General features: G+C 54.6%; 1 protein-coding gene across 2 annotated transcripts in view; it reads right to left on the bottom strand.

Moving 5' to 3' along the window:
* Window positions 1-9,462: 9,462 nt before the first annotated feature.
* Window positions 9,463-16,473, bottom strand: part of EBF4 (early B-cell factor 4) — a 48,237-nt gene continuing 41,226 nt past the window's right edge. Inside the window, exons 13-18 of one of the 2 annotated variants that reach the window (XR_001145707.1) lie at window positions 16,298-16,473; window positions 16,015-16,203; window positions 13,079-13,276; window positions 11,788-11,863; window positions 11,298-11,598; window positions 9,463-11,136 (exon numbers count right to left, since the gene is read on the bottom strand). The exon at window positions 16,298-16,473 is cut by the window's right edge and continues 1 nt beyond it. Coding sequence is in view for 1 of the 2 variants with exons in the window: in XM_012728361.1 (XP_012583815.1) it covers window positions 11,793-11,863; window positions 13,079-13,276; window positions 16,015-16,203; window positions 16,298-16,473 (634 nt within the window). In the remaining variant the exon portion in view is untranslated. Of the gene's footprint in view, window positions 11,599-11,787; window positions 11,864-13,078; window positions 13,277-16,014; window positions 16,204-16,297 lie in introns of both variants that reach the window. The other variant, XM_012728361.1, reaches the window with a different exon arrangement.

Raw genomic sequence — 16,473 nt, 5'->3', positions numbered from 1 at the left:
GTTCTTTGCTTGAGCTCTTTTACCAATGATAACAGCCCTGCTTGGCCTGGTAAGTCATCTTGCAGACACTTTGGGACATTATTTGCCCAAACATTCTGCCCAGTAAACTTTTTTGTGTGTCCTTATCGGGGTGTGCCTTTGTATTACACTAGACATGCAGGACAGGATGAAGGACTTGTCAGCACAGCCTAGTAAAGCTGAAGGGTGCATACACCCCTACTCCTGGGTGTACGAACAATATATTCAGCAAGATTCTTACACATGTACAAAAGTATATATGAATGCTTAGAGCAGCTTTATTTTTTTGTAATTTATTTATGCAGACAGAACTGGGGTACAGGCCAGAGGAGCAGGGATAGTGAAAGGATTCACCAGAGACAAGAGTGGGGAGCAGAACAGGCAGACTGATGAGTACACTGCTGAGGGGAGCAGCGGGAGAGACAGGAGAGGTCTGCTGTGTCATGTGGGTCACCTCCCTAGCTGGGGATTGAACTTGTGCTGAGGTGGCTGTGGCTAGCTTTGTAGTGTTGTGCCTTAACCCGCTGACCACCAGGGAGGGCCCATAGGGCAGCTTTATCTGTAATAGAACTAAACTGGAATCAGTGTGAGTACCCATCAAGAGAATGAAGAATGAAATATGGTACATTTATGCAATGGCATTGCATGCAGGAATGAAAATAAACACTAAATACAACATACACGACACAAAAACAATGTTGCGTGAAGCAAGAAAAACCCAAGAGGGAAATTGAATTATATTGCATGTGGATGCAAGAGGGATAAAATAATAAAGAGAAACAAAGACATGGTTATGATAAAATTCAGGATTGTGATTGATTCTGAAGGGAATAACAGAGCAATAATTGGGGAGCAGGATGTGGTGGGGGGTCCCCACCATGCTGCTGGAGTGTTAGCATTTAAAGCTAATATAAACACTCATGCGGAGGTTTCCATGTGAGCATAAGCTTTCATTTCTCTGGGGTGAATCCCCAAAAGTGTGATTTCTGGGTAATACAATAAGTGCCTATTTAGTTTTGTGAAAACTGCCAAATCATTTCCAGCACTTCTGTACCATTTCCTACCCGCTATGTACGAGAAAGCTGACTTTTCCACAGACTTAGCACCATTTGGGATTACACTATCCAGTGTGTTAGCTACTAGGATGCGTGTGTAGTGACAGCGTGTTGTGCGTTTAAGATCTCTAATGGTTAACTATCATGAGCACCTTTTCTTGTGTTTATTAGCTAGCATATCTCCTCGTTGGTGAGATATCTATCTGTTCATGTTATTTGTGATCTTATATTTTTTAGTATTTTTTAAAATATTTATTTATTTGTGCATACAGAACTGGGGTACCGGCCAGAGGTGCAGGGGCGGTGAGAGGATTCACCAGAGTGGGGAGCAGAACAGGAAGTTCGATGAAGTACACTGCTGAGGGGAGCAGCAGGCAAGATAGGAGAGGTCTGCTGCGCCATGTGGGTCACCTCTGGGCCAGGGACTGAATTGTACTGAAGCAGCTGCAGCTAGCTTGCAATGCTGTGTCCAACCCATTGCATCACCACCAGGGAGGGCCGGCAATTGTATTTTTTTAAAGATCTGTTTTATTTGGGCCTCCCTGGTAGTACAAGAGGTTAAAGCGCAGCACTATGAAGCGGTCTGCAGCATGAGTTTGATCCCTGGCCAGGAAAGTGACCCACATGGTGCAACAGACCTTTCCTGTCTCACCCGCTGTTCTCTTCAGCAGTGTGTTTCAGTCAGTCTGCCTGTTCTGTTTCCCACTCTGTCTCTGGTGAATCTTCTCACCTCCCCACACCTCCATCCCTGTACCCCAGTTCTTGTATGCATAAATAAATAAATCTTTCTTTAAAAAGCAACTCTAAATTACACACACAAAAGATTTGCCTTATTTATTTATGCATACAAGAGCTGGGGTGTAGGCCAGAGGTGCAGTGGGATGAGAGGATTGACTAGAGACAGAGTGGGGGGCAGGCAGATTGACTGAAATACACTGGGGAGGGGAGCAGGAAAGGTCTGCTACACCATGTGGGACAGCTCCCTGGCTGAGGCTCAAACCCATGCTATGGTGGCTGTGGATGGCTTTATAGTGCTGAGACTTAACCCCCTGCGCCACCAGAGAGGCCCTGTCACTGTATTTTGTTTTAAATGTTGAGGTTTGAGAGTTCTTTAGTCCACTTTAAAAAACGTTTTCTTATTTTCTGAGTTTTGCATATGCAAATGTCATATGCATCTAGTCTGATGTGTCTCCTAAAGTGGCTCACCTTTTTATTCTCTTAACAGTGTTCCTTGCAGAGCAGAAATGTTAAATGTTAATAAAGTTCAGTTTATCAATGGTTTCTTTTACAGGTAGCATTGTTTTGTCCTGTTTCTGACTAAGAACTCTTAGGCTAAACAAAAATCATGAAGCTTTTCTCCTATGTTGTTCTTTAGGGTGTTTTATCGTTTCCCATACTACACTTAGATTATAATCCCCTTGGTGATAATTTTTACATGCATGAAATGTAAACGGAAACTTATTTTTTTGGCATATGCAGGTCCAGTTCTTCCAGCACTTTTTGTTGAAAAGACTTCTTTCTGCAATGAAATGTGTTTATACATTTATTAGCAAGGCATTGATCATATTTGTGGGTCTTTTCCACAAGTTTAAGTCTGTTGGTATGTAGCAATCCTTTCACCAATACCTACAGTTTTGACTGCTGTAGTTTTATCACATATTTTAAAATCGGACATATATGTGCAGAAGAATGAAGTTTGACCCATGACTTATACTATCACCAAAAATTAACTCAAAATGGATTAAATCTAAATTTAATGAAAAATAAGAGCTTTTTACGAAGATAGTGCCAAAAGCAAAGTTTCCTGCCCTGCCCAGAGCCAGAGCCAGAGCCGAGGCCAGAGCCAGACCTGGAGTCAAAGCCAGAACCAGAGCCAGAGCCAGAACCAGGGCCAGAGCCAGAACCGAGGCCAGGACCAGAGTCAAAGCCAGAGTCAGAGCCAGATCCAAAGCGAGAACCAGGGCCAGAGCCAGAAGCGGAGCCAGGACCAGAGCCAAAGCCAGAACCAGAGCCAAAGCTAAGAAAGCATTGCTGAAAGGTGTCCACAACCACACTAAAAGAAAAAAGATCTATTTCACCCACCTTCGGATCATCCAAGACACAGAGTCCCCCAGGGCAACCCAAATATTCCCAGGAGCCTCCCCAGGAGAAACAAACTTGACAGCGATGCCCTCATCACGTGTCCCCCTCCCTGGTTGCTGGGCAGGAGAGCAGCCTGCATTTCTGGGTTGCCGGCTTCTCCAATTCCATATCCGGGTGCAGGAGCCAAAAAGAAAACCCAGAGACCCCACTGCCCTGTCTTTCCTCGGATGCTGAGATCTGAGCTGCTCTGCCTTTTCTTCACCTTTCGGGGTCCCTCTGCTTGTTGTGTAGGTAGTCACGTGCATGCACAAGTGTTTCGGTCAGCAACACTGCATGCATGACAGTCAGGGGCTGTACCAGGAGGCTGCAGGCCAGGCCATCTAGGTTTGTGTAATTACACTCTCTGACCTGTGCACAGCAGCACAAAATCTCAGGAAATCTCCCATCATTAAGTGATGTGTGACTGGTCTAAGTCCAGGCTTCGAATCTATGCTAGGCAAAAGAAATGGGGAAAAGCACATCCACTCCATCTCCTCAGATGTCTTCACTGCACTTCTGTTTGTTTTGGTTCGTGCATAAAGGACTTTCTATGCACCCTTCCTTTTTTCCCAATGCTTCCATCCTGCATGGGGTCCCAGTTGTGTGCCCCATTCTCGGAGCCCCCCAGAGCCCTCTGCTCTCTCACCCCAAGGTGACCCCCAGGCACGTACCACCTGCTCTTGAATGCCTCTCCTCTCACTTCTGTGACCTTCCTCCTAGTCACCAGTGTGTCCACTTCGCCCAGAGGAGAATGAAGATCGTTGTCCCAGCAGTTCAGCGAGGGAAACAGAGCAGGTTCAGTAACTTTTATTTTGTTTTGGAAATTGGCTTTTGAGTATCAAAAGGGAAGGCCAAGAGAAGCAGGAGTTGATGCCAAGGTGTCTTGGAAAGAGACCGGAGGGAGGCAAGGCTGCCATGCCTCCCCTGCAGGAGGAAAGGGGCCCAAGCTGAGTTGCAGGGGTGCGGATGGGGGGGCCGGGGGGGGGGCCTTCGTTGGGGGGCCTTGGTTTTGGCCGTTGGCCGGCCCCCCGGCCTTCCCGGGGTTGCCCCTTGGGGGGGCCTTTTCCCTTTTGTTGCGGGGTTGCCTTCGGTTTTCTTCCAGGACACTCTCTGCACCTGCCCTTTGCTTGGCGACAACCAGGACACTCTCTGCAACCCCCTTTGAAACAGAAGGGGTGCCCTTGCCCCAGGACAAGTCACGGTATTAGACAGGAAGACTCACGCGTTTTCTTGGCGGTCCCGTCGAGTCTCCTCTAGCTCCTCCTTAGCAGCCAGTACCCCCCTTCCAAACTGTGAGGACTGCTGGCTGCGAACAGCTCAGAGCTGCCTTCTCTTGGCCACCTGGAAGCCGACGGTGACTGACCAGACAGGCATATGACAACCACGTCCTTGCCACAAAGTGGGTGACTGCAGTGCCTTCAGCTTCCAGAGCTCACCAGGGGTCCTGCTGGTCTCCTGCTGGGGCCACTCTCTTGCCTTGCCCCTCCTCTGCCTGGCCGTTCCCCCCTCCTTTCTTTCCCATACCCCCATCTCCCCATTTCAGCTTCTACCTCCAAGGAGCCCGATCTAAGTGAGTGGGCCGAGGGCAAGCCGTGGGCACACACTCCTCCTGCTGGCCCCCTCTTCTGCCTCCTGCTCTGGAGGGACTCGTTAGCCCAGAAAGTGGGTTGGAGGAATTGCTAACTTGGAGTCTTGATTATGGATTTTAGGCTTTCAGGTGAGATCAAGAAAGATCAGCAAAGGGGCAGAGGGATGCCTGGCTGCCCCTGCACACCTGTACCTGGTCCTGCAGGGCTCTCTGCTGTGGGCCCGCAAGAGGAGCATGGACAGGACTGCCAGGTTCAGGCCTGCTCAGCAGCTTCTCTGCCACATTTCACCCTCGCCATAATTTGTCTTGGCAAGGTGGCCCACTGGCCTGCATCCAGGAAGGGCCTGGGAAGCCATCCAGAACAAACCAGCTTGCACCACAGAAGCCAGAGCTGCCTGCGCTTGAGTCATTGCCAACCCAAAGGTGGCTGGACCCTCCTCTATGGACCTGAAGGAGAACTCAAACTCTGGGAGGGTGGGTAGACATGTAAAGGGAGCCAGGCTCCCAGGTGGATGGAACCCCAAGAAAGGCAGCAGGAGCAGGGACCCAGGCCAGCAGCTTTCCTGCGCTCCATCCCGAGATGGAACTGGCCTCTGGGAACTGGGTTCATGGGCTGGCTGCCTGACCCTGAGGGTCTTTGGCCGCAATTTCATGGCCAGCCCTTGACAGTCCCTCGGGTGGGGTGGCAGCCACACCTCCTTTCTCCTGGCAGCAGCCGCTTCCTCCAACTCAGTCCTGGAGCCTTGGCAGCCCAGCCTTGGGGCTTGGGGCACAACCCAAGGGGATGCAGGAGCAGTGCTCCCTCCAGGGGGGCAGGGGGAGTGGGTGGGAAGGAGTGGCTTGGAGAACAAGATGTCAGGGTGCAGGCCCCAAGGAATAACAGAGCTGATGGCATTTTCCCTTCCCCTTTCACACACTTGGTTCATTTCTCTCAAGGAATAAAATAGCCCAGGGAATGTGAACAAAATGGTGTTCGTGTGGGTGCCCAGCTGGGAAGCTTCTAGATCTTCAGTGTCATGAAGTCTCTGTTCTGTCTGGCACTTGGAGTCCCTCCACCTTCCCCTTGGCTGTTGCTGCGACCGTCAATCCAGCAGGCTACCCCTCCCCGCCCAGCCAGGAAGGAAACTGGGAATCGCAGTCCTATGACCCGAAGGAACTAAATTCTGGCAACATAAGAATGTGCTTGGGAGTGGAAACCAATGTGGTCTGTGTAAAGCAGAGCAAAGAAACTGTTACACTATGTCTGGACTTCTACAGAAACTGTCTTATAGTAAGTCACTGTTGTTTTAAGGCAAAAAAGAAGAGATTCTATAAAGCTAAAGTAATTAAGATAGAGCAGTATTGGTTTAAAGATAGCCAAGAAGACCAGAACACGGATTGTTAACAGACTCATACTATATATGGACTTGATTATTTAGGGGACAGGTGTCCCCTAAAACATAGTGGGAAAAAAAGTGGTCATTTTAGTAAGTGGTGATGAGCCCATTGGCTCTCCACATGTGGGGTAGGTAAAGATTTGTTGAAAGGGCACAAGAAGCGCTAACCACCAAGAAAAGACTGATAACTCTGTGTCCATTTCACTAAGAGGTTATAATTATTAAAAACTCATAATAAGAGTGAAGGAGGAGAGTGGTAGGAAGGTCTGACTGCTGCCCCTTATGTTGGGGGTCTCCTGTGAGCACCAGTCTTCAAAGCTGATGACTTCAAAGAGATGACTTATTCCTTTCTCACCCAGTGGGTATTGCTACTGCCACCGAGGCAGTGACAGAGGAAGGGAGCACCGGGGCATGAGCACAGAGGGGTGAGGTGTGAGGGGGAGTGGACTACCCGAGCTGAGAAGCAGGGGGTTCAGAGAAAGACTAACCAAAAAGCATGTCCTTTCTAGGGGAGAGCGTGAGTGGGGTCTGTGGACTCTCTGTTACCTAGTAAAGTTGTCTTAAGGAAAAGAAATTTGGAGTTCTCTGAAATACCTCGAATATGTTCAAAATCCTCATTTTAAGGTTGATAAAGCAGTAGAGAGAGAGAGAGATGTTGGCGTTGACTCTGACAAGAGGCTTCCAGTTTCTCTTCAAGAGCGTGAAGCTTTGTTCAGCTTTCACAGACTACCCGGATTTGACTTGCGTGCGTAGTATGAGAGAGGGGTCAGGTTTAAGTTTCTCACATGAATACCCAGTAGACCCCGTGGCACTGACGGCAAACACTGCCTTTCCCCACTGCATGGCAGGTTTCATTCTGGGGATTTTTCTTTTTCAAAGACATTAAGGGCTTCACCAATATGGGTGCGGCTGGGGAAAAGGGAATGTTTTGGGGAATAGTCAGCCTGTCTGTGAGTCTTGCAAACAGCGGGCTCTGTCTGAGCCAAATGCAGTCCCAGAGGTTGCCAACCCCAAGGCAGGGCGCAGAACACAGCCATCTGCCTCTGCTGGGTGCCTCTGCTGGGAAACGTGTGAGAAGAGACCAGAGGGCTTCCCGGAGACGCTCTCTCTGAAGGGCAAGGGGCCAAATCTCTGACTCCCTGCCTGCCCCTAGGTCTGTTGACCCCATGGGGAAAGAACCTGGAGGATGGGTTGAAGCTGACAAGGGTCCATTGGTCACCTTGCATCTTGCTACCTCAAGTAGAAACAGTCTCGGAAGATCTGTCACCTGGTTCCAGGAGAGGTGGGACCTGTAGGTCAAGGGAAATTCACTTGACTTAATTCAGCGAGGAACAGCCAACTTCCTCTTCCCCAGCATGACAGGCAGCGGCCATCTCCAGGGCAGATACTCTGCCCCCGTAGAACCCCCACCTGGACCTCTTCATAGTCCACCTCTCTGAGTCCATCCGCCAGCACCTGCAGCTCTTCACCCGAGAGCCTTCTGTGGCTCCGGGACCTTGGGCCAGCCGTGGACGTCCCCAGAGACCCTTGCCAACCTTGGGGCTTTCCTCCTCTGCCTCCAAAGTCGCCCTCCCACTCACAGAGGTCGGTGTGTCCCTCCTCCACTCCCTAGGTGGGGGAATCTCATGGGTTTTGTGTGGGTTTTCAGAGTTCCCTGGTGGGATTAAACTCCACAGAACTCACAGCATAACTTGCTTGGGCTTTCTTTCCTTCCTTGTCTCTCTTCCCTCCTTCCTCACCGGTGATTTCTGAGCTCACCTCCCAGATAAACCCTGTGAACCCAAATCCTTGTCCCAGTTTCTACCCCTGGGGGAATCTATTATTTAGAAAGATTTATTTATTTACACATAAAGAACTTGGGTACAGGCCAGAGGTGCAGGGGCCGTGAGAGGATTCACCAGAGACAGAGTGGGGAGCAGAACTGGCAGACTGACGAAGTACACTGCTGAGGGGAGCAGCGGGCGGGTCAGGAGAGGTCTGCCACACCATGTGGGTCACCTCCGGGGCTGGGGATCGAACTCGCACTGAAGCATCTGTGGCCAGCTTGCAGTGCTGTGTCCCAACCGGTCACACCACCAGGGAGGGCCTTCTGGGGGAATCTATTTTAAGACAACCTCCATTCCAGGTGAATAATGCCACCCTGAACGTAGGCATTGGAGCCAAGAGTGGGATGTCCTTCGCTCATGTGGGGCACCCAGCTGTAGGGGTCAATTCCAGTGAACTAAGCAAGTCTGTCCCATGCCCAAGGCCTCAGGGCAGTCGTGGAAATAAGAAGCGGTCATGGGATAACATTTGTTGGCTGTGGGGTCTCCGAGCTACACAGATTTGTGTAAGATCCAGATTGTTTCTGCCTCTCGACCTAACATCACCCTCACACTCAGGATTGCTGAACTATTGAGAATGGAGTAACTTGTGACGAAAGAATGTGGGAAGTCAGGGAGGTAATAATCCACGAAGCCAGGAAATTCCTGGGTTGCTTAGTTGGCAACCAGACGGAGACTTAGGATTGCCTGCGAGCTTGTCTTGTGCTGACCCATGACTCACAGTCCAATTTGACTGATTGTCACCGATTTGTTGGCTACAAAAAGGCTGATGTGATGCCAACTTTTGTTGAGTTTTCTTTCTTTCTTTTTTTAAGATTTTATTTTAGTTATGCATACAGAACTGGGGTACACGCCAGAGGTGCAGGGGTGAGAGGGTTCACCAGAGGCAGAGTGGGGAGCAGAACAGGCAAATCTACTGAAACACACTGCTGAGGGGAGCACCGGCGAGACAGGAGAGATCTGCTGCACCGTGTGGGTCAGCTCCTGGGCCGGGGATCGAAATGGTGTTGCAGTGGCTTGCTAGAATTGAGACTTAACCCCTTGCGCCACCAGGGATGCCCTTTTGTTGACAGTTTTCATCCGAGTGGCAGTCTTGAGCAGCGCTTGTACTGATGCTGGTAGTTGGGTGGCACAGAAGCTGGTGCCCTGCCCAGATGCCCTCCAGGAACTTGTTCATACAATCTGACAACAAAAGCCTAACAACAAAGGCCTTACTGGTGGCCTTGCCCTGCACCTGGGAGGCGTGAGGAGGGTGCCAGAGGGGCAGCCTCCTGGGGGCAGCCCTAAGGCGGGAGGGTCCCAGCCCTTCTGTCCCTCGCATGGGGAGCCCTCAAGTGCCATCAACCCTGTCTCCCAGAGTCCTCCAGCAGGAAACTTGCCTCTGGTGCAGTTTCTAGGGGAACCAAAACTAAGACACGTGAGAAAGAACAGTGTGAGTCAGCCCGGGCTGCCACAAAAAACACTGCAGACTGGGGGGGCTTTAAACAACAGAAATTTATTTCTCATAGTTCTGAAAAAACTAGCAGCCCCGGACCAAGGCGCCAGCTGCCCTGGTGCTTGGTGAGAACCCTCTTCCCGGCTTGTAGGCAGCCACCTACCCGCTAGGCCCGACCTGGGGGCAGGGTCCCCTCTGACAGGACCCTGTTCTGTCATATTAGGGCCCCTCTCATGGCCTTCCTTGGTCTGAAGCACCTCCTGGAAGGCCCTAGCTCCAAAGACAGTCACGTGGGCCGGGGGCTGGTTCAGTGTATGGATTTGGGGAGGACGCTGCTGAGTCCACAGCGACCTCACAGGCGGTTGGCTTTGCCCGCTGTCGGCGATGTGGACACTCACGGTGGCGTGAGCACGGTTTGTGAGCTCGTGGAGAGAGGGCCCTCCCCGTCCCGCCGGAACACCTGACCATCCCGGGAGCCAGCGTGAGCCCAGTTAGCCCCTCATCCAGTCTGGATTGGAGCTCTGCAGCGGCTCACCTGGAGGGTGCCCCCAGGGGGGCCGCAGTGGGAACCCTCGCCAGGTGTGGGTCAGGCGAGGAGCCTCAGGTACAAGCCAAGAACACAGGCCACAGCCCGCTTGCCACGGGGGTCTACTGGGCAGCGGGCTGCAGGGGGTGGGCACACGACGGGAAGGACAGGGCTTCCAGAAGCTGGAGGGGAGGGGTGCTGAGGTGGGGGTGGACACACGCTCCAGGGACAATGGGTCAAACATCGTCCGGTGGCTTCCATCTCAAACTTAGACCTCTGGGTCTACCGGTCACATTTCAGGGGCAAGTGGGCTTCCTTCTTGGGGGGAGTGTGAGCAAGCCTGGGAAACTTGTTTCTTCACCATTCCTGCTCCCAAACTCTGAGATGGAAAGTGCCTAGGCTGGGGAGGGAGGAGGGGCGCTGAGAAGTGGCTGTAGTCAGCCCTGTGTTCCAAACCTGCCCCACCCAGCCTAGGTGAGGCCAGCAGGCCTGGTCGGGAAGAACTTCACATAGAAGCTATGCACTTCTGGGGAGTATTGATTGCTCAGCCTAGTTTCCAGCAATGTCCTTCTGGCAACTTCCACCTTGGCCCTGGCCATACAGTTGAGGGATTGAGTCCCCAGTGGCCAGACTGTGCTCCTAGCCCAGTCTGGGTGTTGAGTCTGGGTCTTGGGTCCTTGGGCCTGGCAGCCTGCACCCCACGTACCAGAGAGCAGACAAGGGGCAGGGAACACTTGCTTGTTGAATTCTGGGGTGGTTGAAAAGGCCCAAGCTGCCGGATGGCTTCCTAGGGGCATGATGTGGGGGGTCCCCAGGGGAGCTGCAGAAATGCTGAGAAAAGCAGACCCACGCCAAGGAAGCAGGCAAGAGAGGCCCAGCGGCCACCTGCATCTGTGTTTATTGTTGTGTTCTCTCCAGCCTCAGCAGAGCGTGAGGCGAAGGGTGGCTGAGCCCCTTCCACGGTTCTACAGGGCCAGCCAGACGCAAGTGCATGGCAGCCAGAGTCCACGAACATCCACGGGGGGCAAACCCATAATTCCGCGCACCTGGCACCCCTCGTCTGTACCCTCCATGCTCAGAGCTTCACTGGACTGATGATGTGGCAAGCGTGAGTGCTCAGGCCTCAAAGGGGGGTGGCGCTGGGAGCTCCATGGGAGCCTAGGCAGGCCTCTTGAGGCTGCAGGCACCCCCTTGCTGTGGGGGAGAGGTCGGGGCGCTGAGATGGGTCAGATGCACACAGGACCTCCCCAGGCCACCACTCCCTGAGCTGTCCTTTTCCCCACAGTCCTCACCCCACTGCCGGTCGCCCCTTGTCCCAGGTCTGCACAAGAGCCATCTCTTCCAGAGGAACTGACCTAGTGTGTGTGGCCAGGCAGTGCGGCGCCTCCCGGGGACCCTCTTCCTCCAAGAGCATCAGCACAGCGCAGCGCAGGGGCTTCTGACCAGCCCCGAGAAAGGGAGAGTGAGAAGCCGTGGGCCGGGGGCCGGGGGTCCCCACAGGGTCTGGGAGTCCCTGAACTGAGAGTCTCCGGCTCAGGCCCATGGGTTGAGGTCTGTCGCAGCCGGCCCTGCATCTGTCCGGGCCACCACCCCGGGCAAGGGTGTGAATCCCAGAGGAACCTCCAGTCCGGGCTCAGTGGGGCAACACCTGCCGACCTAGCGGGGAGAGCAAGAGAAGAAGGTCCTGGAGAAAGGCTGGCTGCCAGGGGGCCGGGAGCACTGGGGTACGCTGTGGGGCCCAACAGCCCTGCAGAGGGGGACCTGGAGCCCACCTCCCAGCCCTGGGAGGGTCTTCGGGGCCCATCAAGGGCCAGGGGAGGAGGCAGGATCCAAGCAGGAACCTACCGTCATTAGGAGTAAGCCAGACCCTGAAGCCCCCGGGCTGGAGAGTGGAACTTGTCAGAATCCTCAAAAGGCTGGTCTGTGGGAAGCAAGGAACCGTAAGCCTGTGTTGTCAGGGAATTTCACTGCCTGTCCCCTTCTGGGCAGGGGACAGCCTGAGGCTTCTGGTACCTTCTGAGGGCCGAGCAGTGGAGAGCCCTGGACGTAGTCACCAGCCCTTGCAGTGTCTGAGGCCAGCATGGCCGACACTTGGGGGAGACACCTCTCAGGCCTCTGAGGAAGTGAAGCCCTGTGTCCTTGCTCCCCAAACTCCCTCCTTGGAGAGAGGTTACTCTGGGCTCCTGCCCCCAGCCCTGCTACCTTCAGAGGGACCCTCTCAAGGGGTGGAGGGAGGTGCCCAAGTGCCTGGCAGAAAGGAAAAGAGGCCACCTGTGGGGGGTACAGACACCCTTGAGGCCCCACAGCAGCTGTGACCCTCTCCTGTCTCCCCTAAACTCACCGCTTCCCCCACACCTCACCCCACCCTGCTGTGGTCCTCTGCGCTGGCCGCCCTGACTTTCTCCACCCCGCACATTTTTAGTTCTGGACACACTTAGGTTAAAATTACCCCAAACTTAAATAAAAATACCCCAAACTTGCAAAAAAAAAAAAAAGGCAAAAATACTCTGTGTCCCCTCACATCACCCCAGACCCCAGGGCGCTAACTAACAAGGCTTCCCTAAGAATCACCCGATTTCCTGGCTAGAGCCCTTTTGGATGTTCATTTGGAGACTGATAAATGACACATCACAACCGTTGCACTAGTGACCTGAGGAAAGGGAGACCACGTGGTCTCTGTCTCTTGACGAGGTAGGGTGGGGTGGCCCCTCCCCCCCACCCAGGAGGCTGGGCAAACCCAGAGACCGGCTGGGCAAACCACCTCTGCCTTCAGTTCCCTTCCACCCAGGAGGACCGGTCGGGGAGAGCGGTGTGTGCTGCCCCCTGGTGGGCAGAGGGAGGCACGCAGCCCTGTCGGATGCCTGCAGGGTTGGGTGGCCCCTCTAGGCTCAGCTGAGTGGGGAGGGGCCCTGGAGTGGTTTTCAGACCTTCCCACATGGCATTCGAGGGTATCCAGACTAGCGCCCACCCCAAGCTGTACATGCAAGGGATGTGGGTTCAGATGGATGTCTGGCCACAGCGGAGCATCCTGCTCTGTATCCTTCAGGGAGAAGTGGTCACCCAACTCTGGTGAAATGTGGGTCCCGCCAGCCCCGCCGCTCCACCAGGCGACAGAGGGCCAGGGTGGGTCACTCACCTGGAAGCCCCTCTCCGTGGGCTCTGGGGCAGGCCTGGGGTGGGGAGCTGGGTGGGCGCAGCACGGGAGCGAAGGCGCTCCTCTGTTTGACAGCGGAGATCATGTTGACAGGCGAGAAGGAGAAGACGCTGGTGGTGGGGGCAGCGGCCGGGAGGGACATGGAGGAGGCAGCGGCCAGCGGGGGGCTAGAGGGCATGACTCCGGGGCGGGGCGGGGAGGGGCAGGTGCAGCAGGGGAGGTGGTGGGAGACACAACAGGAAGACAGCACCAGAGTGAGCAACGTGGTCGGGGCCCTGCACCTGCTGCTGACCTGGGCGCCAGGCTCGGGCCTCACTTGGGGCAGTGAGGGTCCTGGGGAGACTAAGGGAGAGCAAGGTCTGCAGTTGGCTGGGGGTCTCTAGGCTCCCGGGCCAGCACTCATCTTTGGTGGGGGTCGGGGGGTGTTCTAGAGACTCTATCAGGGCTGGAACTAACAGGGCCAGTTAGGCAAAAGCAAAAACAGAACCAGATTATCCAAAAAATCAAACACTAGGAGATGCCTCTGTAGATGAGGGATGAGCAAGAGAGGGAACGGGTTGGGGTTCCTGCCGAAAAACTTGGGACTCTGAGATGCAAAGAAACTTTGGTGGACCTGTGGGCATGAAGATTAGTGTCAAAGGCCAGGGCTCAGTGCAGAGCAGGGGCAGGTGATCAGGGCTGCACACGGGCTCCTGACACAAGGCTTCTCTCCAGGATCGTAGCTCACACAAGAACCCTAACATTCTCCACAACAGGCTCCCTCTTCTAGCTGGTCGCTTTCAAAGAAAGGCCTAGGAACCCACATCCTCAGATCTTCCTGTTCTCCTGCCCCTTAGCCGCTAGGGCTGTGCCTGGCCCTTCCATGCAGACTTGGCCTGCGCCTCCATCCAGACCAGGGCATCTTTCAACACGTTCATTTGAACACAAGTCCCTGTCTCGCTCTTCTAAGTACCAATGGGTGATGTTTTGAGTGTTGTCTAAGCAGCTGGCACTGGAGCAAGGGTGAGGGGAAAAGCAATGGCCAGAGAGGCCTCCTTTGGTATCAGAGCCATCCCTTCCCCTGCCCGCCTCACTACTTTGATACAAGAGTGCCTTCAACAGCTGCCCCCTTCCAGATGTCCTCAGCCCATGATGGCCCTCTCCATTGGGCATGCTCAGTGCTTGCCTATGAGACCCACGGAGCTCCATGGATGGCTTGAGACAAATGTAAGAAATGTACCCTTTCTAGCTCAAGGCCCAGGGCCCATATTTTGTAACTTGAATAGCCCCGGCACAGTGGGTCGGAACAGGCTGTTGGTGGCAGAAGGGGAAGAGTGAGAGGGCCCAAATAGGCAGCCCCAAAGCCCCTGGGTAGGGGCAATTCCAGATACCTCTTCTCAGGAAAATCCTGGCAAATGCAGTGAGAATGACCCCCCTGGAGCTGTGCCACAAGGAGTGGACAGGGAGCCCCGTGATCCTGGTCGAGAAATATGACGAGATGAGTCTAGTCTCCAAGTGAGTCCAGGGTGTTCCCAGCTAGTGCTGGGGGCAGAGTTTAAGCAGCGATAGAGTTCTTAGTTCTCCACGGTTGACTGCACTGCGTGGTGGGGCGGCGGGGGGAGGGGGAGGAGTTGGCATTCCAGACCCACCGGTGTCAAATCTGGGGGTATCTGGAGAGTGGTTGTCAGCATGCTGTCCCAGAGCTGAAGAGAAGCTGGAGCAGTGGGACCCGACCCGAGCAAAGGGTCAGGAAGGATCGGGGTCTTGGGAAGGACACCAGAGGGCCGTGGCCCCTGTGGAAGCTGGCATATAGGGCTTTGGGTCCCAGAAGTTAAGCCCTGGGCCAAGAGGAGAGAGCCAGGCTCAAACCCACAGCCAGAAAGCGTAGGTCAGCCAAGGAAGGCCAGACAGCTGACCAGCAGTAACAAAACCAGACAGTCCTCAGCAGTAACAAAAGCAAGACAAAGGACCGGCACCAGAACTGCAGGAAAAGCCACCAGCAGCCTCTCAGGCAGCTGTTTCCTCCTGCCTCTCAGCAGCCTCTGCAGGACCTGAGGTGCACACCGTTTTGCACCTGGCAGATTTGGAGGTGATTATCCTCCAACCTGGTGTCTGGTGTTTTGCGCAAAGTGGGTGCTTTATAAATGTCTACTGAATAGGTAAGCTAAGAGACCTTGTAAACGGACTGTTCTGAAACTTGGTGTTGAAAGGAGCGACTTAAAAGCCGTGCAAACTGGCCTAAGTACCATCGCCTGTGGCCCACCCAGGCAGCACTCAGCTGTCCCACTCACGCGACAGCGGATAGTCAGTGTCCACAGAGCTGGGGCTGTGAAATCACAGACTCTTCTGGATTGCCTGGTCCCCTTAAGCACCTCCAAAAAAGAGGACAGTTCCAGGCAAGAGGGTGATGTAGATCCCCTTTTACAGACAAAACTGAAGTTCAGACACCCAAAGTAACTAGCTGAATGTCAGAAAGCTCTTGATTTGAATATCCAAACCCAGCTATTCTGAATCCAGAATCCTCTGGCTCTGTCCCCGAATATCAGGGACACACCTTCCCCTCTCTGACTCTGGCCTCTGAGACCCAGGGTCCCACCCCGTCGCGGGACCAGGTGGAAGCGACCTTTTCTTGAGCCCTGAGTTTCATCAGGCTGCCGGCAGGGGGCGCCAAGCACCGCCCGAAAACCTAGCAAACGCTGGAAAGGTGGGAGGGCGAGAAGTGATGTGTACAACTGAGGTCTGCAAAGAGCGGAAGGTGCAAGAACTGCTCCCGGCCGGGGGTTGAGGGGCGGGCCCCCAACGGCACGCGGAGAGGGCTGTTACTCCCGGGACAGTGGCTGGAAGGCTCCCTTCCCCCATGGGCTGGGAGGGGGCAGGACGGAGCCCCATTCTCCTTCCCAGAGCCCCCGTCTCTCCCTCCGTGGGCAGGGGACACTCACTGGCGAAGGGTGAGGTGGCCGTAGAGCCATTGAGGAAGCTAGGAGACCCCGGCACGCCGAGGCCGGCCACGCCTGGCGCCCCGTAACCGCCGAGGCCAGCGCCGAGGCCACTGCCGTAGCTGCTTTGCTGCGACCCGGGGCTGGGCGCGAACCCGCGGGGGGACGCGCTGCTGCAGCTGCGCGCGTAGCCTAAGAGAAAGCGGCGGTCAGGGCAGCACCGCAGGCAGGCAAGGGGCGCCCCGCCTCGGGGCCCTCCAGGAGGGCGAGGAGTGGGGAAACGCACCCGGCTCCGGTCCCGGCGTGGCGTCCCCGACGGCGATGGCCAGCGGGCTGCTGAAGGCATTGATGCCCACCACGGCGGGGTGCGGGTGGCTCGGGGCCAGGGAGCCCAGCGGCGCGGGCGCGCGGGGGGCGCTGTACAGGGCCTCGGCCACGTCCGCAGCGCGCTTCAGCAGTAGC

Source organism: Condylura cristata, unplaced genomic scaffold (genome assembly GCF_000260355.1).
Source record: "Condylura cristata isolate star-nosed mole 26May11 unplaced genomic scaffold, ConCri1.0 scaffold00022, whole genome shotgun sequence".
Lineage (NCBI taxonomy): Eukaryota > Metazoa > Chordata > Mammalia > Eulipotyphla > Talpidae > Condylura > Condylura cristata.
The sequence above is the reverse complement of the archived record's forward strand: the minus strand, read 5'-3'. Positions and strand labels throughout refer to the sequence as shown.